The 21256-nt window shown below is 38.2% G+C and overlaps 2 protein-coding genes across 2 annotated transcripts in view; both read right to left on the bottom strand.

Annotated features, from left to right (window-relative positions):
- The window catches only part of LOC140926281 (adhesion G-protein coupled receptor D1-like), a 55146-nt gene that overhangs the window by 20676 nt on the left and 13214 nt on the right, over window positions 1-21256 (bottom strand). The gene's annotated exons all lie outside the window — the stretch shown is intronic.
- LOC140928658 (uncharacterized) lies at window positions 8-6370 on the bottom strand. The gene is made up of 6 exons (XM_073378436.1): window positions 6080-6370; window positions 5755-5896; window positions 4022-4663; window positions 1841-2151; window positions 1442-1583; window positions 8-108 (listed from the first exon to the last, which is right to left on the bottom strand). The coding sequence occupies exons 1-6, from the start codon at window positions 6368-6370 to the stop codon at window positions 8-10; spliced, it is 1629 nt and encodes a 542-aa protein (XP_073234537.1).

The following is a 21256-nucleotide window of genomic DNA, read 5'->3' as shown; positions in this document are numbered from 1 at the left end:
CAGAGAACTATAGTGCGTGTTTAAGTTCAATGGTTTTTGCACAGGAATAGTGCGTTAAGGACTTGCAATTTGGATGCCTACTTGCATTTTCCTGTGGTGTATCATTCACTGCACAAAGTAAGAAAAATTATTGTTAAAATTTACACTTGTAACAAAGTCCTTTTAAAAACTCATTGTGGCTAAAGCGTTGTTTGTAAACTTGCATTTGTTTAAAAGTAGATCGTTTTTGATTTTCGGAGCCGACATATTTCGAAAGTATGATAAGTTTAAAGACAAAACGCGTTATTCTACAGAATTTATTGCACGATTTTTAAAACAAAGTATATGGGCCTGTGATTATGTAATGATAGGAGAAGTCGACTGTAGTTGAAAGACTTAGCGAGTAAATTGTCTAGGGCTGCGGTGTATGAAGGCCCGTTCTGGTCAAAATCATGACAATAAAATTGCACCGCAAGTCAATTTTAAACCAACTGCAGCAAATATTATGGACATATTGTGTATTTTTGTCATCACTGAACAATACTTTTTTCATCGTGTTAGTAATTATTTTTAGCAACAAGAGTTATTTTTGTTTTATTTATAGGAATAATTTTTTCATTCGTGCCATGAATTATTTTTCTAATGTGTATCAAGAATTTATTTTTAATTGGGCCGACAATTATTTTTTGCGGTATATTATTTTTTTGTTTTTATTTTATCTATTTTTTTTTGGGGGGGGGGGGGGGGGTAGAGAACTGTTCAATCGCGCAGACATGCCATGTTCAGTAAGGGTCAGAATTGTGTACGAGTCGTGAAGTCGCTTCGTAGTCTCCTCTATTAAATCTTCGATCCAGAAAACCTCATCACGAACGCACAGAATACTGGCTCCTGACAAATTTTGTAAGAAAGATGAAAACCCCTTTTGTTTCTTTCCCTGACAATTTTTCGCCTTGGCATTCTCTTGGAAAGCACTCCTCCACTACAAAGTTTTCAAAATGGTCGCCCAAGGAAGTAAAAGACTTGAACCAGTCCACTTTAACTGCAAGGCCCGCAAAGCATTGTAGGCCCAAAAATAAATTCGCGATACAGCGAAAAATAATTATCAGCACGATGAAAAAATAATTCTCAATACTTGTTTTAAAAATAATTCGCAGTACCACTAAAAAATTATTTGTGGCACGCATCAAAAATTTATTCATACAACAACGTAAAAAATGTAAACAGCCTTAACAAAAAATAATTCATGCAGCTGAAAAAAATTAACAACACACTAAAAAAATCCTGGGTAGTGATGACAAAAATACACAACGGGTCCATAATAAATGCTGCATTGGCCAAAAAAGTCACTTGTGGTGCCATTTTATTATGTTAATGTTGACCAGAACGGGCCTCCATAGCTGTGGTGAAAGTAAGTGGGAACTTGTTTGTTAATTGAGAAGAAAACGAACAAGATTGTCAGTACCTGACGGACATCCCAGTAGTTCCATCCTCATGGAAATATGACCACGCCACGTCTTAGGATGCGCCCGAACGTAGCGTGCATCTACGGGAGGGTGCAAAATGTTCAAAACCACGGTGTTGCGGTCCGTGTTCCCATTAAAGACCTGGAGCAGATAAATGAAGTGTTAAGGTTAAACTAGTTAGTTACTTGTGGAGGGTGACAGTGTTGCTAAGTTTTTAATGTGGGACTGAGCTTTTGAGACAATTTCATATTACCGAGTCGAGATTCAATAAGTTAAAAATACAATAATAATAATAACAATAATAATAATAATAATAATAAAACTTGATAATAATAATAATTTATCATTTATAATGCGCAAAATAGCATTTAAATATATGATCTAATGCGCACACATACCTTGCTGTTCTGATAAGGTGTATAGGTGGTGCCGTTGCTACTGTAGGAGATAGTAAAGCTCGTAACCCATTGATCCACGTCTTGTCGTCCCTGGATCTGTATTCCTGTCACCTCGGTTTTGGCTCCAAGATTCACTTGTAGCCACTGATGAACGTCATTTCTGAGGGCGGACCATGCACCAGTCTTACCTCCGCCAGCCTTGAAATTGAGTCTGCCATTGGTGGCGCCGTGTGCAGCGTCCAATACGGTTGAAGCTGTGATCTGGCCATCGGTGATTTTTCTTCTCTCCATCCCGAGAGGGTCCAAACATGCTATACAAAGAAAATGCATTAGTTCAAAAAACTATGGTGCACGTTGAAGTTGAATTGTTTTTGCACGATTAGTACGTTAAGGTGTTTCGATACAGATTTTCAGAGGCCATATCGATATTTTTCAATTGCCTTAAAAGTGTTTTTTTCCTTGTCCGATCACCATAAAATTTCACCAGTAATTGGCTATGGATTGAAATTTGTGAAAATGTAGTTTTAAGTAAAATCAATATTACTATGACAACAACAAACCAAAAAAAATTGAAATTGATAAAAGCTGAATTTTGTGTGATCTGGACCAGCTACTGAAAATCCAACACTAGCCGGTGAGGAACTTTAAGTTTGGTGTTTAGCATACCCCCCGGGGGGGGAGGGGGTACTGCCATATATTGGCTATATAGGAATGTGCTGCTGTGAAGGGTATGGTTTTCAAGCAGTTTACTCTAGTATAGGGTATATAAATCAGAGCGTTTGGGTCTAGAATAGGGTATCATTTTTCAGAAAACTGATCAGTTGGTTGAAGATTTTATCTAGACAAGAGAAACAGCTACTCTAGGATAGAGGGGATTTGGGGAGTTTTCTCTAGTATAGGGTAGCAAAATTCAGCTGAACTAGCTCTGGTATAGGTTAAGGGTTCCAGGGTGCCAGCGGCACATCCCCACCCAGAAATTCCTAAAGTACCTCCCCCCCCCGAGCATACCTTAATGACTAGTACATTTTAGTTTGAATTTATTGCATCTTTTGAATATAAAACATTGACAATACTCACGCTGAAATGTACTAGTCATGGATACATTTATTGTCGGCATTAATTTTGAAAAATTAGCATAACGTCAAAACTGTGAATGTTGTAGCGCAGATTTTTGACCGGTTATTAGGATAGGTTTGTCTTAAAATTTCAAGGTGTTGCAGTGAATCAATCTTAATCAAAGTTTCAGACATTCTTATATACACTGTGAAGAACAGGTGAAGAGATTTTATAAAAAATCGTTGGAGTCGTTTCAGAGATATACAAAAAAGCGCTAATAATAATAATAATAATAATAATAATAATGTTTATTTCTTATATTGCGCAGTCTAGCATGCGATAAAGATATGATCGAATGCGCATTACAACACTAAAATCTTAAAGTAATAAATGGCTAATCCAAATAATGATAATGATAATAATAATTTACAATTTTCGGAAAACAATAAAAGTAAAATATGAGTTGATAAAAGAACTAATAAAAAGCTAATTTAAAAAGATGTGTCTTTAGTAAAACTTTAAAAATGTTCAATGATTGACATTGTCCAATTTCTAGAGGGAGTCGGTTCCATACTTTGGGCGCAGCATTTTCAAACGCCCTATCCCCGATTGTCTTTTTTGTTCTATAGGTATTGCCCATTAGGAGTATGCCCCGGTATGATCTCAACTGATAGCGCGAGCTCTCTTTGATTTTTATCAAGTCTAAAAGATATTGTGGTGCGTCGCCGTAGATACATTTGTGGACTAGCATTGCTATCTTGAATTCTATTCTGTGGGTAACCGGAAGCCAGTGCAGGTTGATCAGGGATGGTGTGATAGGATCATACCTAGATACAGTACATACCAGCCGAGCTGCCGCGTTCTGCAGGCGTTGCAGCTTACCAAGATGAACAGCGGGCGTACCATATAATAGACCGTTACAATAGTCTAATCGTGACGTTATAATAGCCTGTACAATGGACTTCCTATTGTCATATGATAAATACTTTCTAATACGCCGGATGTTATGTAGATGGTAATAAATATCCTGACATATGCTGTTAATATGTGTGGTCATATTCATGTTTGCATCAAACCAAGCACCCAGATTTCTAACAGAGTAAACAGCAGAAACCTTTACCTCACCTACTTGCAAGTCACTTATCGTAGCCTTATTTAACTGTGCGCGTGTACCTATAATAATAAACTCGGTCTTAGCATCGTTCAGCCGAAGTTTGTCTTGGACCATCCAGGTTCTTATGTCCCTGATGCAAGCTTGTAAAGCATCAACAGCATCCGTCTCAGTAGCAGAACCATCCGGCTTAAATGAGATATAGAGCTGCGTATCATCAGCGTATGCGTGAACGTTGGGGAGATGGGATTCAACAACATCGAACAGCTTACTTGCGTACAACGTGAAGAGCAGGGGACCAAGACATGATCCTTGAGGTACCCCTTGAGGCAGATCAAAGTCACTCGAATAGCTCCCGTTAATCAGGATTCGCTGTTTCCTGTTTGATAAATACGAGTGAAACCATTTAAGAGCGGTACCTGTAATTCCATACGTCACGTACAGGCGATTCAACAACACTTGGTGGTCAATCGTGTCGAATGCTGCACTCAGGTCTAACAATACCAAGAGAGTAACTCGTTGATTGTCCATTGCAGCTAGTATGTCATTCTGTATCTTCAATAGGGCAGTCTCTGTGCTATGACCAAGTCGATAGGCTGACTGCAGGATGGGATACAAGCCCGACTGAGTAACGTGATCGGTTGTCTGATCATAAACTGCCCTTTCAACCAATTTAGAGAGGTAGATTACTCACACGTTTTAATTTGGATAAGGAAGTCCCTTGCTTGGTCTTCTTCAGTCTTGGATCCACAAGGGCCGTTTTCCAATCAGATGGAAAGCGCTAAAAGCCCTAAAAGTCCAAATGTTGAATGAAGTTGCACTAAGACAGCTAGGTGGTGAGAAAACGGGTTAATTTTTAGGATCGCAGGAACGAAAATACACCCAAATTTCCTGGCATCGAAATATGATATTAAGCAGCATTCAGACGCTACTTGAGAATAATTTGAGTCATTTATAACGTTTTTATTAAATAGTCTATCACGACTATTGAAAATTTAAGGTTTGAAATAATATATTTTCGTTTTAATCGAATTCAAACATACAGAGTTTTTATACTTCTTACGGATGTTATTTGCTAAAAACAAAACTTTACGTTCCTTGTGTTAGATTTTAAGTAGCTGGTCTAGACCGCGCAAAATTAGGCGTTTATAAATTTCAAAGTTTTTTGTTTATTGTTGTCATGGTATGATCGATTTTACTATACCTAACATTTTGCGAAATTTCAATCTATGATTAATCATTGGTAAAAATTTTATAGCGATCAGACAAGAATAAAATCACTTTTAAAGCGATGGAAAAATATCGGTATGGCATCCGAAAAACTATATCGAAACATCTTAAGGACTCGCAATTTGGATACGAACTTGAATTTTCCTGTGGCCAGCATTATTTACAGCACAATGTAAGAAAAAAGGTTGTAAAAGTTCCACTTTCAAGGAAGTCCTTTTAAAAACTAATTGTGGCTAAAGCGTTGTTTGTAAAAATGCATTTGCTTAAAAGTAGATCGTTTTTGATTTTCGCAGCCAACGTATTTGCAAAGTATGATAAGTTTAAAGGCAATTAACCCGTTATTCTATAAAATTGATTATATGATTCTAAAACATATTATTTGGGCCTGTGATTATGTAATAATAGGAGAAGTGAACTGCAGTTAAAAGACTTAACGAGTAAATTGTCTAGCGCTGTGGTGAAAGTTAGTGGGAACTTGTTTGTTGATTAAGAAGAAAACGAACAAGATTGTCAGTACCTGACGGACATCCCAATAGTTCCATCCTCATAGAAATATGACCCCTCCATGTCTTAGGATGCGCCCGAATGTAGCGTGCATTTATGGAAGGGTGTAAAACGTTCAAAACCACGGTGTTGCGGTCCGTGTTGCCATTAAAGACCTGGAGCAGATAAATGAAGTGTTAAGGTTAAACTAGTTAGTTACTTGTGGAGGGTGACAGTGTTACTAAGCTTTTAATGTGGGACTGAGCTTTTGAGACAATTGCATTTTACCAAGTTGAGATTCAATTAGTTTAATTAATTGCTTGAGTTTGTCTTGGTACGACTTTTATTGGTTTCCATACCTTGCTGTTCTGATAAGGTGTAAAGGCGGTTCCATTGCCGCTGTAGGAGATAGTAAAGCTCGTAACCCATTGATCGGTGTCTTGTCGTCCCTGGATCTGTATTCCTGTCACCTCGGTTTTAGCTACAAGATTCACTTGTAGCCACTGATGAACGTCATTTCTGAGGGAGGACCATGCACCAGTCTTACCTCCTCCAGCCTTGAAATTGAGTCTGCCGTTGGTGGCGCCGTGTGCAGCGTTCCATACTGTTGAAGCTCTTATCTGTCCATCGTTGATTTTTCTGCTCTCCATCCCGAGAGGTTCGGAACATGCTATGCACAGAGAAGACGTTATTATTGCAAGGGACTATAGTGCAAGTTTAAGTTTAATTGTTTTGAGCGGATGCGTCTGTTAAGTATATGGTGTTGTAGAATCATTCTGTCCAGTGTCGAAAGTGTTAGTTCGTTTTGTTTGTTAAGCGAAAAATGTCTTACAAGATATGTAAGAAGAGGTATTTTTTGGACTTTAATTTTGATGCCTACTTGTATATGTTTGTGGCTTATTTTTCATATCACGTTGTAGGGAAATGAAAGTTAAAGACTCCGCTTATAATACAGTTATTGTTGCTGAAGGGTTGTTGGTAAAAAATTGGATTAGTTTGCAGGGGCGTAGCTAGCCCATAGGCCCGTAGGCTCGGGCCCACAATTTCTTTTGCCTGCTTGACTCATTAACATTACTCTTCCCAGTATGAAGTCGAAAATTGAACTTGCGTACGAGATATGATCGATTCCAGAAAGTTTTCGGCAGAAAAGGGAATTATTGTGATGGAAAACGCACTACATGATCAGAGAGCCATCAATAAATGGTTGAGACATTTCTATATTGTTGTCCTCAAGAGTTCCACCCAAATTTATCGTGGGCATTTACGGCACTTCTAACTTTGTCAGTTATCTGCAGAGATGTCTGTCAGTGAGAGTGCATTGAGAAAACTAAAAAATCCTCAACGATAAAGGAAGATCCTCAGGTGGACATGCACGTACGCATATTCATAAGGATCCACAAGGATCATGAACTTTTGAATGCCGTTGACTTGCTCGTTGCCTATGTTGAAGTTGAATTTCATTTATTGGACGCTTTTGGAATATGAAATTTTGTTATCTTCGGATTCCGTAATAAGAATGAAGCCTGTTTATTATGTGAATAGTTTTGCAATCCTGTTCTGGATCTCGATAGAACAATCAAATCATCTGCATATAATAAAGTGAATTTATTTATTCAGACAGTGTATTTTGGAATAAATATGGAAAAGAGGTTATAAATAAAAGGGGGCTTAAAATGTAACCTTAATGTTCACCTCTTGAATTTTACGAAACATGTCAAATTGCAATAAAGGCTTTTGATCAGGAATATTTTTGGGAGTATTGTCACCCCGCCTCCGGCTTCTGATTTTTAATGGTCCGTCTCTTTACTAGCTATGTCAATCACTCTCAAACTTGTTCATGTTACAAATATCAAAGTGCTTGGCTTTTCAGCGGTCAGTTAATATCAGTTGATATCTGGTTGATATTAAGAGTTTTAAGAAAGGAGGAAAGGCCTATTAGATGAGTCTATTAGATAGATTGCTTTGGAAGCTACATGTATCGCTTAGCTGAACTTTTTACTATAGCTACTACACCTACATGTACTACTGCCACTACACGTTCTACAGATACTACAGCTACAGCTACATATACTACAGATACTACACTTACTATAGATACTACACTTACTACGGCTACTGCACCTACTACGGCTACTACACCAACTACAGATACTGCAGATACTACACCTACTACAGATACTACAGCTTGTACGGATACTATACTTATTACAGTATACCTCGATGGTTTCACATAGAGATTACCTTCAAGAAGCCAAGCAAATTCCCAGGTATGTTTTAGATGAATGTCTAAATGTATGATTTAACTAAGGATGAAGAAAATTTGGAGTGATACCACATGTTAAATATTGCCGTCAAAAATGAGTAACAAACTTTTAGTTTTTATTATCGTGAAAACTTTTTCCTCATTTTGGAATTGTTTCAGTTCGACGAGTCTCGTTATTGCCCTGAATTTACTTGTACCGAATATTCAAACTGATGTCTCCTTCTACCTGATAGTAATTTATTTTCGAAATTCCAGAACCATTTCACAGCTGAATTTTGAGCGACTTTTAGTTAAGGACTTCTGCCCCAACGATTTTTCTGAAATTTCTCCGGCATATTTATTATACCAATAAAAGCCGATACCAGAAATTTCAGTAAAAAAATGTCAGCAAAATTTTTTACTAGAGACGATTTTCTTTGAACGGTAGGGTCCTTTTAAGCGCTAATTTCTCCAGAAATATTTACCGTCAATGAAATCGGAATATTTCTTACTATTGCCGATTGATATCTGTTGTTCTTTGCAAAGTTTCGCAGCCACCGCGTTAAAAACGAAAAAGTTATGACGGAAAGTTTGTCACTGCTAAAAGCTCCAGTATTAATGACGGAGCCACCGTAATGTTAGCGAATTTCGGGTTAAAAATTAGGCCATTTTGGGACTTTAACGACGTTACTGAGGGAGTAAAAACGACTCGAAGTAATCATGTGAAATTTAGGCTATTTTGAGAATCCGACCTCGAAAACCGATATTCTAAGTTTTCTACCAAATAAAAAACTTTTGGAAGAAACAATTTACATCACGTTTCTTATCTAGCTAAAAGCTGTCTATGGAAACAAAATGGAAGAAATCGACTTTTCAACTCTCGCCACTCAATGCTAGATATTTCCTGACCGTCGCTCTTAATTTGTGTAATAAGTGCTTGTTTTTCTACTTTTTCATCAAAACTTGGTATAAATTCGAAAGAAGTACGTATGCTAGTTGGTAGTCTCCCACGCTGACGTTCTTGGGGGTTCGCATGCGTGCCTGCCTCAAAGGGCAGGATCCCTAGTTGGTATCCACTAAAACAGTTAGACGAATCGTTCTCGATTTCTAACGTTAGTGTTTTTTTCTGTCTCACGTGATTGTCCTAGCCCACAGAACAGGCGTTATTTTTTGCGTTTTTCAGGCGAGCAAAGACAAGCGCCAGACCGGCGAGGAACGTGAAGCACCTCACGCTCGACGGGGGAGGGCGTGAAGTACACCTCTCCCCCAGAATTAGCAACATCCTTAAATAAACAGGGATGAAACAAAACTGGATGTAAAAATGTGGCAAAGGAACAGAAAAGAGAGAAAAAAAAAGAAAGATCGAAATATGAGTTTAAAACGTTTAAATCATTGGGTTCCACGTACACACGAAATCAAAACAGTAGGATGTTTAATCTTATTTCTAGCCATTCCCATGCTAATTGGCCCTAAACCGGCGTTGTCCAGAAGATTAACCGCATTGCGAAGATCTAGAATTGGATGAGAAAATAGCAGATTTTCCTTTTTCCAAAGTGAAATTCAACAATAACGAATTCTTCAACCCCGGGGAAAAGACCTTAGAGGATAAATTCCCTATCCGTGGGATACACGACTTGATACATGCCGCAAGAAACCCCCGAAGGGGGATGGGCAAACTTGGAATATGATAGGGAGGTCCTTTTAGAGAAACTGCCGAGGTTTATTGGCTTACCTATAACATGCAGTGTAATGTTGCGGATGCTCAAGTATCCTGCAGCTCTTAGTGTACAGACGTAAGTGCCCGTGTCATTTTCTCGGACTTGTTCTATCAACAATGTGCCACTTGTCGAATTAAGCCGTAGATCATGTGCTGGAATTGTGACTTTATCTTTGGTCCAAATCAAACTCTGGATAGTAGAAATCGAGCTCAATGTTTTGTTAGTACACCTTAAAAGAACTTTGGATCCACCGTAGACCGAAAGGTTTCTTGAGGTAGACTCTGTTATCAGTCCAAAGGCTGTAAAAGAATAAAGAGAAATGACAGAAATGCTTTCTTCTTTTCAATCACTCAATCAATCAATCAATCAATCAATCAATCAATCAATCAATCGTTGTTGCGTAACATAAATATTTTTAAGGTTTGATTGGGGATGTTGGCGATCGCCGTTATATATTTAGGGGTCAAAATAGCACTAAAAATACATCAGAACTTTTTACCTTGTCCCCTTGTTTTACTTTTGGTGTGTTCTTAGAATTTGCGGCCGTTTGAGGGTCATTCAAGCGAGTTTTAGTTCTGCGTTGTTCTCTCAGAGAGAACAACGGCAGAACGTCAGGGACTGGATGAGAGGGAACCCCTCTTGCCTGATCATGAACGTCTCTATTAAAAATGCTGATTGGACGAGGATATACCTTATCTATATCAAATTTTTTTAATTCATCGGTGAAAATTTTCAGTCATGATAATAATAATAATAATAATAATAATAATAATAATAATAATAATAATAATAATAATAAGTAAATACGAGATACCCTGCGAGCAAGCACTCTCGCCAATCTTAAATCGCCAATAACAAATTTTTCGTCTTTTTCTGATACAACTGTGGTGGCAATTTTGCCGAATCTTTGTTTATGGTGACGTAGATTATGCTCAAACTATGGAGGTATTGTCCCCAGCTGAAAAACTGTATCGAGCGACCTTAACAGTTGACTGAAATGAAAAAATGCCTCCCGGCAAGTGCATGAGTTGTCACTCATAAATTCACCTGTCAAAATTTTAACCAAGCGGGGGTGGGGGGTGGGGGCTCGTTCCTGGAGTTTGACCAAAAACTTAACCAAAAACGTGACCAAGCAAACGTAAAGTTTAGAAAATTGTTTCCGAAAATTTTGTCCCAAGCCGAACACAAGAAATTTCAATCAAGATTTTTACTCGAGCCACTCCGTTGGCTTTCCTTAATGGTTATGTTTGGGCCAAAACGAAACGCAACGAATATGTCTGGGACTTCCTTCCCTTCCCTTCCCTACTGAGTTTTTTACCCCTACTACCAGAGTCTGTACGGCGGTCTTTCGTCTATAGGTTTTATTCTCTTTTAGGTATTGGGCTCCGCTGTAATCTTGATAAAATGCTCTTTAACTAAAAGCTTTGCTGGTTTGTTTTGTTTTCCTTTCACATGTGAAACATCTTGAATGATCCTGGTTTGGACCTTTCTGTATATCGTCCCTGTTTGCAAGGGATTAGCCTGCCAGAAATCCTTCTGGTTAGGGTCAGGCGAGGACAAAATTTCTCTTTCCTCCATTCTAGCCTTTTCGTATATATTCTTCACTAGAGAACCAACAACAATAAACAGATAGCCTGTTAACAGGCTAACAACAATAATAATCTTCATTGAGATGGCTATAATAGATGAAGGGTTTTGCAGTTTGCAAAGCTACTTATAACTAATTCTTCTACGAGTAGTTCTTCCGGGGACAAGCTTGTCCCTCAATTCGCCTGATGAAATGAATGGATTTAATTGACTTTTTAAGAAATGGTCAGTTGAATTCATAACATTTGGTAAGTTAGTTTATATTTTCGTACTAAGGAACATATCTTATTTAAGCAATAGACCACACTTTCTATGGGTTTACCGGCGTGATAACCCACTTGGAATGTTGGGAGAACACGAGAAAAGCTTGTAAATCACGAGCCGAATGCGAAACTTGTTCTGCTTTTTAGCCTTTCTAAAATCATTGTTTGCAGATGAATAGCTGGTTTTGTTTATGGCCCGTGGTCCGGATGCCTTTTTCTATGGGTTTTTGACCAATCAGATCACGCGTACTATCTCAGTTATTTTATAAAACAGCTTGGGCAATCTACTAAAAAGTGAGTTTTATCTTCATTTTTTTACTGTATAGCCTTTCATAACGTGGTGTATTGTCAGTATCTTAGATGCCTGTTTTAAGTGTTAGGTTTGTGACTGCTAATTCTTAGTTTCACTAATGCTTTCCTAGAAAGGTTTTTTCTCGTGAGGGTAATTAAACAGGGGGCTATGATAGTTTCTTTGATTGTTTACTACTGTTAAAAGTTAACTTTTTGTGAGTGTTGAAGGGTTTGGTTCCAACATAGTTCATTAGTGGAATGGTTGGGAAACCCTTTGTTATAGGTTTTTGTCAGCTTTTTTAGACCTGACCGTGCACAACGTTCAATAGCATTCCTATCATTTTGAAGTTATTGACCAATGGAAACATTACATTAATTTATTGAGTCATAATTTGTGAACAGAAAGGATTGTGCACGGTCACGGGAGCTTCCAACATAACCTACAGCACTGTTCTCATTCGCGTAAAAGCCGCCGCATGACGATTTAATCAACTAGATAACTGCGTGCTCCCTTGTAAGGCAGTCTATTGGCCCTATACGGTCCCCAGGGAAATTCCCTTTTATACGCGCTAGCAAACAAATTCGCCGTCTTCTCCTAAGTCTACTCTACAACGGGCCGGGCAACCAAGTTTCCCCACTCTCCTCCCCTTCAGCGGCCCTGTCAAATTTTCTCTGTCAGCTCTCCCTATGCCTTATGCAAAATGTTTCACCTATAACTTATCTATCAAGAGGCATAGGGTGACCTTTATGCGAATATGAATTAGTTTACCATTGTTTTCAACTTTGATGTTTGCCGGGTTTCCTAACCAGTGTCCTCTCCTAACTATGGTTCCAATGAGAGATATATATTTTTTCGTGACATCTACATATTTATTCATTGTGTATTCATGCATTCAGTTTTATAAGTTTCATAAGAAGTCTGTCATCTTTATGAGACTGGAGGAAAAACTACAAGCGTTGCAATAGTCATTGCAGATCTAACGAAGTTAGAATGCCTCCCTTCAACTCCCCTATTAAAATATTCTGTTCTAAAGGGTTAATTTTGCAATGCAAACTAAATAACTGGAAATTATTTTATTATTCATTCAAAATATTTCCCCAATTCTGATTGGCTAAAAGCACACGCATAATTCAGCATAACCAGTTTCTGTTGACCAAATTTGGAAGAATTTTGTGTTTAACGAGGAAATGACGTCAAAAATGCAACCCGCTACAGGTTAATGCACCGTTAACCGAAAAGACCTGGGGACGAGGTTGCGTTGTTTTGGTTGTGAAAGCAAAAATGGCGGACACTTCACTCGTTTCAAGAGTAAGAACTATAGCTGGAACTAGGCAAATGATTGCTAAAAACATACCAAAAACAGCAAGAAGACAATTCGGAGGGCGACGTCTGCTGTTTGGAGAATATTTGCGGAGCTGGACAAACCTAAACGTCACTATCGAAGATGAACTTAACATCGATGCAGGTAAGCAAGTTTTAGCTATGTTTTTAAACTAGGAATTATTCTTCTTCATATCCTACGAAAGCTGTATTCATTAATTGCTAATTATTTAATTCATTCAAATTACTGATTCTCCAATCCGCCGACTAATCCTTCATTAACCAACCGGCGCTGACTAAATTTGGAAGATGAGAGCAATTTAACGAGGTTAATCGATGGTATATTGGATTGAAAACGAGGCTGCTAGGACAAAAGACCATCGATCATCCTCGTTTCCAGGCGCTTCGACCTGGCTGTTTATTCACGAGTGAACAAAAAAAAAATTGTATTCACGGCTATCCGAGACGAAATAGCTGATTTTCGGACTAAAACTGAATGGAAGGAAATCAAGAATACCCAAAACATATTGCTATGTGGATGTTATATACTTTTTGATGAGTATCTGCGAAAACAAAAAAAAAACCTCTGAGGTCTCCCCGTATACAAACACTAATACGCGATTATATTACTGACGAAACTTTTAATGAAAATACTGAGGTATCCCTTGAAAAGGTGGAAAACATTTTAATCACAACGGCTAAGTGTTGTTTAAAGATAGGAGCAGGTAAAACGCGTAAGCGTATCAAATCAATATCAAACAAAAAAAGATTCGATAAAGAATGTCGTTTGAAAAGGTATCAATTACGAAAAATGGCAAACAAGAAACATCTAGACCCTTTGAATACTATCATACGCGAGCAATACCATGATACTCTGGCCCAACACAGGAAATAACTCATTATAATTCTAAAAAGAACGGATTATTACATCGCCAAGATTTCTGAGCTAGAAAAAACCGCAGACAATTTAGACGCGGAAACTTTCTGGCAATGGCTGTAATCGATGGACGACACTAGAAAAGGAGAGGATGTTCCATCAGTTTCGGAAGAAAATTGTCTACAATATTTCCACAATCTTAACCCAGTGCAGCAAAACATTTGCAATGAGCTACGACAAAATGAATTAATGCCATGGTCAACACTCTTGTCCTTTACTGAGATTTCATGATAACTGAAAGAGAAATACGTAAAGCTGTGGAAAAGTTAAAGAATAATAAATCACCATTTTCGGATAAAATTAGAAATGAAATGATAAAAGCTAGTATTGATACACTGATGCCCGTATATGAAAAATTATCTAATTCAATTCTTAACCAAGGGACCATGCCACAGACCAGGGGCGGATCTAGGGGGAGGGTGCAGGGGGTGCACACCCCCCGCCCCCCCAGATGACCTGCGGTTTTCTAATACAACTGGTATTCTGCAAAAAAAAAACTATGTGGTTTATTGGTGTTGAAGTAGAGCAAGAGACGAGTGCACCCCCTCCTAAAAAAAATCCTGGATCCGCCCCTGCAGACTTGGTGTGGTGGTCTTATCACTCCCATTTATATATCGGGCGGACGAAGCGATCCCGGTGAGCAAACTACCGGGGTATTTGTGTCTCCAGCTGCCTGGGAAAACTATTTTGTTCTATCTTAAACCAACGACTTCTCGAGTATATCGTTTCTTTTAATATACTCCACAAATCTCAAATTGGCTTTTTACTAAATAACCGCACAGCAGACCACGTCTTCACTCTCCCAACCTTGCTAGATAAGTACGTTCATAATCACAACAAAAAGATCTATGCTTGTTTTGTAGATTTCAAAAAAGCTTTTGACTCGGTCTGGCACGACAGGCTCTTGAATAAGCTGCTGCAAATTGATGTTGGTGGTTCTTTTTATAACTTAATTAAAAGCTTATATCACGACTCTTCCTGATCAATTAAAATTGTCCAAAAACAAACGCGATCATTCCGTTATGTGAGAGGTGCATGTGCGGCAAGGCTGTATCTTAAGTCCACTGCTTTTTAATCTTTATATTAACGACCTACCTTTCGCATTTCAAAATACATTATCTGATCCTTTTGTTTTGCCAAACGGTGCAAAACTAAATTCTCTATTATATGCAGACGATTTAATCATTTTATCACGATCCAAAACAGGACTACAAAATTCCCTCGATAAACTGTCTTCATTCTGTACTTCATGGATGATCAAAATCAATCCCAAGAAAACAAAAAATTATGGTTTTTCAGAAACGTGCGAGAAAAAATACTGATTTTCACTTTCTCATAGATAGTCAAATAATTGATGTTGTACAAGAGTACACTTACTTAGGAACTCGAATGTCCTCATCGCGAAATTTTTCAGTGTCACGTGAACATCTTAAGGAGAAAGCTCTTCATGCCCTCTTCAGCTTGAGACGACACACGAATCTTAGCAGACTAAAAGCAGTTCTCGCTTGTAAAATATTTGATACTATGATCTCCCCTATACTAACAAATAACATTGAAATTTGGGGTGTGTATGCCAAACCAGATTTTAAGACCTGGGACAGCTCACAGATCGAGAAGGCACACCTTCAGTTCTGCAAACAGTACTTGGGGGTAAACAACAAAGCTTCTAATATAGCTTGTAGAGCAGAGCTTGGTCGTCTCAAATACAATTTGTACATACAGTCTAAAGATGTGGAATCTCTCGTCAAACAAGCTTTTTTTAATGTCATTCGACTTACACTGTAATGGCAAATAAAATAGCTTCCACTCTCATTTAATGAATATGTCAGAATACTTTAAGCTTCCTGACTTTAACCCTGATTTATTAGATATAGCTATGGTAAAAATCTAGGTAAGTTCAATGAAACAGGAATATATCTCATATTGGCAAAACACCCTTCAACATTCTCAAAAACTTGAATTTTATAGATGCAGTGTGATAGAAGACGAAGTTGACTTTCTTTTTCAATGTCCCACGTACTCTATGATTAGGAATAAATTTTACTATAAAGTCAAGACTCCGATTCCAAATTTTACCAAGTTACCTATAAACGGTTTGATCAATGAAGTGATGAACTCTTCTAATTACTTTATCAATATACAATTCATAAAAATATATTTCAGCTTGTTTTGATGTTCGTGACAAATTATTATCAAAGTAACGTAATTGCCGTGTGTTGTAATTTTGATTCCTTAAACACTGTATGTGCTTGTATGGTCATGCAAATAAAGCTCGTCGTTGTTGTTGTGGTTTATATTGTAAAACTGTGCCAAAAAATAGGCCAAAGTCTAAGAGGAGGTAAGCATGTTAAGGACTTAAAAATATTTTGAATAAATAATCAAGCAATTATTGAATTCGGCTTTCCTAGGATATGAAGAATTAAGCAAATCTCGGAGGATGTTATCCACCTCGGCCTTCAGCCTCGCTGGATAACATACTCCGAGATCTGCATAATTCTTCACATTCTACGAAAGCCGAATTCAATAATTGCTAATTATGTTGTTAATCTTCTGATGATAAAATTTGTCTTGTCTAGCTTCGATAAAAACGCTCTTGTTAACACTCAAGAATCTGTCAGTTTGTTTATTATTCTATTTTTTAAACTATTATTTAATTTATTTGTAAACTTTCATTCCCCTGCAAGACTGACTGAATATAAGATATTGCAAAAGCTCCTTTTTGTTGTTTTTGTTTAGCTTTGTCTTGTCCTGTCTGATTACCAAACCACCAAAAGTATTAACTCCTAACAATCGGCAAATGTTAATTATGAGGAACTCTACAGTTACTTATGAGATATCTATTTTTTTGGCGCATTGGTGATACAGGTTTTTGAGTATATCTAAAACAGAGAAAAATAAAGGTGACAAAGATTAAAGGATGAGAGACCTGACAGGCAATGCTTTCAATCCCCTTTTCTGTAATTTCTTTCTCCCATATCATCTACTTAATTGAAAGAGGTTTTGAAATAATTGGTGAAAGTTTGCGCATGGTAATCAATATTGAGTACACAATAGTAAGCAATATTGAGCCTTTATTGTATTGCTCCTCATGGTGCCATGAACCATGCGATAAGCAAACCTTATCTCTTCCAGTAGAAAAAGAAGGTTATAATAAGAGAATTTTGAATGCCCTTGGGTCTCAATATTAGTGTAAATTTTATCCGTCGTGGGAGTTTTGCACTAAGCCTTGTTTCAGTGGACTGCATGCATTTTAAATACCCCGGAAGTTGGTCAAGTAAAAGTCCCGCAATCAGGGACAACGAACAGATTTTAAAAGTCTTCACGTCTCGTGAGTAATACTACGTCAATACTTACTCGTTCTTTTGTGAATTTTACAATTTGTGAATAAGTAGATCGAAAATCATGTATCTGAACAGCTAGTCAACAAAAAAATAGAAATTTAAAATGTACGGAGAAAAGTTGGTACTGACGAAAAACATTGTTATAAAGGATTAATGGCTAACGACAGCTGAGGTAATAATATTACAGAAACATTTGTCATATGATACATAGCTAGACATAACTAACTCTGATTTACCTGGTTTAGGTAGAGTAATCCTCAAGGTCAAAACCACCAAATTAAAGTGATTAAACATTCTTGTGGTCGTAAAGACGAGGTTGTTCGTCTGAGTTTACCGATTTATATGTGGAATAATGAAAAGGCTCTTTCGCATTTCCTGCGTTTCAGACAGCAATACACAAGTGTGGCAATATTTTTACCCCTACAAATATCATGCTCATGTTGCGTGGGAAACCTGGAAACAAAAACAAACGAAACGAGGAAGTTATAGTCTAAAAATAGAAGAAACAGCAACAAAGGCATTTCTTGGTAAAGACAACTAAGAAAACCTTTCTATTGGATGACGTAGAAAGGGCTTGGTCACGTCAGACTGGTGAAAATCCTTGATTCAAAATCTCCAGTTTCATATCCGACCTTTTTATGAAAGTCTTTCCAGTTTAGGTATAGGCATGAAATTGATTGTTTTAAACAGAAGGTACTGTTGATTGCTGCTGACGAAATAAGATACCGTGGAACCCCGGTAACTCGAACTCCCGCTAACTCGAACGAAGTCCAATTTCTCTTGGATTTAACCTCACTTTTTTGACACTTTTGCTTGGTTAACTCGGAACTCGTGGGATAACTCGAATTCCCCGCTAACTCCCTTGATAAAAAAGACTGAAATTTACCCCAGTTACTCGAATCGTGGTTCTTTTAACTCCACTCGGGTGCCACACCATTAGCTCTTCTTGTTGTATAATGCATCAGTCTTTTCCAGTTGCGCCCAGCCTCCCCGCCCCGGGTTGACCCCCAGGCATTAGCATTTTTTTGCCTTGGATGGCAAATTCCCAAGGGTGGGAACTCTTGAGCTGTCAAATCCCCCGGGGTGGAGACGAAAAAAGAGTGCAAATGCCCCGTCCTCCGTCAGCACTGCAACATTTTTCATTGATCGCACAGTCAAATAGTGCCGTTTTATGCATTTTAATGTGCGATTTTTTGTTTCAGGTAACGTCTTCCTTTGTAATAGCGCTAGGATTCTAATTAAGACTTCACGCCGAGACGACATGCCCCAGTTTGTGGTTTTAGTATTGATATAGAATTGTTGACATTAAAATTAACAGAACGCTGTAAAGTTATATGTTATGAATAGTTTTATAAATATGAAAGGACGTTCTTCAAATAATATCAACAGAAATTGATTCACTAACCAAAAACTGTTGATTCACGTCGATAGCTTCCGAGTTTTGCTATGTAATTCTGGCTTGATGAGCAATGAAGAAATGCATGCATAAAATCGAGAACATGCCTTTACAACCCCCTGTCCTGGACAGATGAGTCAATCTGCTTTTTTTCAGTTATATCCTCTGTGTAGTTATATTCTGATAGGAAACCGCGTGCATGTCAAAAGTTCGGGAATAGCCCCAGGGTTGGCAAATGCCCGGTCCCTGGGTAGCATAAAATTTGCAAAATGCCGAAAAGTTTTTCACTAAACACGCAGAACGAGAAACAAAAAACCGCAATTAGGGCTTTCCACAAGTTGCTCGGCAACATTTTGGCAACTTCTCGTATTTCGAGCAACGTTTTTCGTTGCGAGCAACTTCTTGCATTCTGTTATCTTATAATTCTGAGCAGCTTTTAGTGCTTAAACTGCCCTTTCTTCCAGATTCCACGATGTTTTAGTAGACATTTTATGAATCTCCTGTAAAAAAGGAGCCAAATCCTCTTCCCCTGGGGCAAGTGATGCTCGATATGCCAAGTCAATATATGCACTATTGTCTCGTTCTGTTGTGTGAAGTTTATTGTGTTATTGTTTAAGGGCTAGGGATCATTGTTAATTGTGTTCTTTGTGACGTAACTCGAGACTTGCTATTCACTTGGTACATCGTGCACCAACCCCTGGGGCAGATCATGGGCGCAGGATAAAAGTAGCCTGGCTACTAGGTTAGCAGTTTTAGAGAAAATTCAACGAAGACGATGATTCACACTCGACTTACTTGACTGTCTCGGGTGAAAAAGGTCATTCAACATTTCATTGGCTCATTACATTTTTCGTTTTTAATTGAGGACAAAGTTATTTACCAACGTTGGTTATGCCGCAAAATTGCACAAAAATGCTTAGGAATCTTACTTTTGTTGTAAAATTTGCATATTTAAGCATCAGACCAAAAAAAAATTTTTGTTTTTTCGAGCGACTTTTGAGGAACTTTTTGAGAGATTCCGGGAAACATTTTGGAAAATCTCGAGCCACTTCTGGAAAGCCCTACCCTCGATGCCTCAATCGCATTTCTAGCTGGAATCGAGGCATCGAGCGCTAATAAACATAAATATAAAAAAAATATTAAAGTCGTTGCCATTTTGGAATAAGGTGTATGAACAGTCTAAAACAGAGTCTATCTGGCTGTAATCTTTCCCAAACAAATTGAGATCCTCCTTGAAAAAAAGATTTACATAGCGACACTCGGGTAGCCTGTTCACAGCTTGCCTCAAGTAAAGAGGAGGAAATGACGACGGAAATTGAATTTATTCATCTCCTGCGGGGGTGATTTCTGACGCCATTTTGTTTGTTTTTCCTTTACGCGGCTCCCACGCGAAAATGTGCGCGCATGTCAAGCGAGATGGCACAATTTGTGCTAAAAATAGCACATTTGGCTACTGTCTTTTGATGGAACCAACCCGATTACTGGAGAAGGTATCCAGTTACGGTCTCCTACCCTGATTATGGCTCCTGATCTGCAGTAAGACTTACTGCACCATTAGGCATTATTTGTTGTGTTTACTTATTATATCGACTAGTGAGCCACGCGCACCCATGCAAAACGGACTCTCTTTTACCTATACACCTTTGCTCTGGGGTCGTTGTTTTCTATTAACTCTGATGACTGGCGCTGAATAATTCTCCAGTCCATGAGCGCGTGCCATCGGTTGAGAGTAAAACAGGACTTTGTCTTTTGGGAGTTGAGGCGCAGATTACAGTCAGATGACCAGGTACATGGAAAGATGATCAAGGGCCTGATGCAGTTGCCTCTCCAGTCCATCAAATTAGATTGTCTTCCGTGATCATAGATTGTGGTGCCGTCGGTAAATTGATGTGACATGACGGACCTTAAGCAATCTGACAAATCATTCACTTACAGATTGATACAGGTCCTAGAATTGAATTCTGTGGAACTCAACCTGTTGAATGGAAATGTTTTGGGTAACCTGCTCCAGTCTCTCAGTAGTAGGGAAGTCGCGAAAGCGAGGTTAAGGGAGGAAGCGCGAAAGTTGGAAAAGGGTTTTTAACGATCTCTGCACATTACTATTTTGGAAACTGGAGCGGACTAAATTTTTAGGGATGCTAGAGCTTCAGTATTTGGGCCAGTTTTAGGCTGCGCTGGTCACTGGGAAAAAATTGTCAGCTCAAAAAGGGTCCCATAGTACAACTGAAATATTGGCGTGACATGGCTTTAAACCAAACTAGTTTCCTTTTTACACATGTAATTCTCTCAGCCCAGGCACCAAAAGTTCAGTTAGTGCATTAACTTTTTAGAACAAACTGAAGAAACACCTTACGAAACTTATTCTTTTCCCTCGATCCCCCCTCTCCTGTTTCTTTTCTTTTTTACTTTTGTTGCTTTTTTTCATTTTTTTCTTTAATAC

The sequence above is a fragment of the Porites lutea genome, chromosome 2 (genome assembly GCF_958299795.1).
Source record: "Porites lutea chromosome 2, jaPorLute2.1, whole genome shotgun sequence".
Lineage (NCBI taxonomy): Eukaryota > Metazoa > Cnidaria > Anthozoa > Scleractinia > Poritidae > Porites > Porites lutea.
Note: the sequence above shows the minus strand (reverse complement) of the source record. Positions and strands in the feature narration are given on the sequence as shown.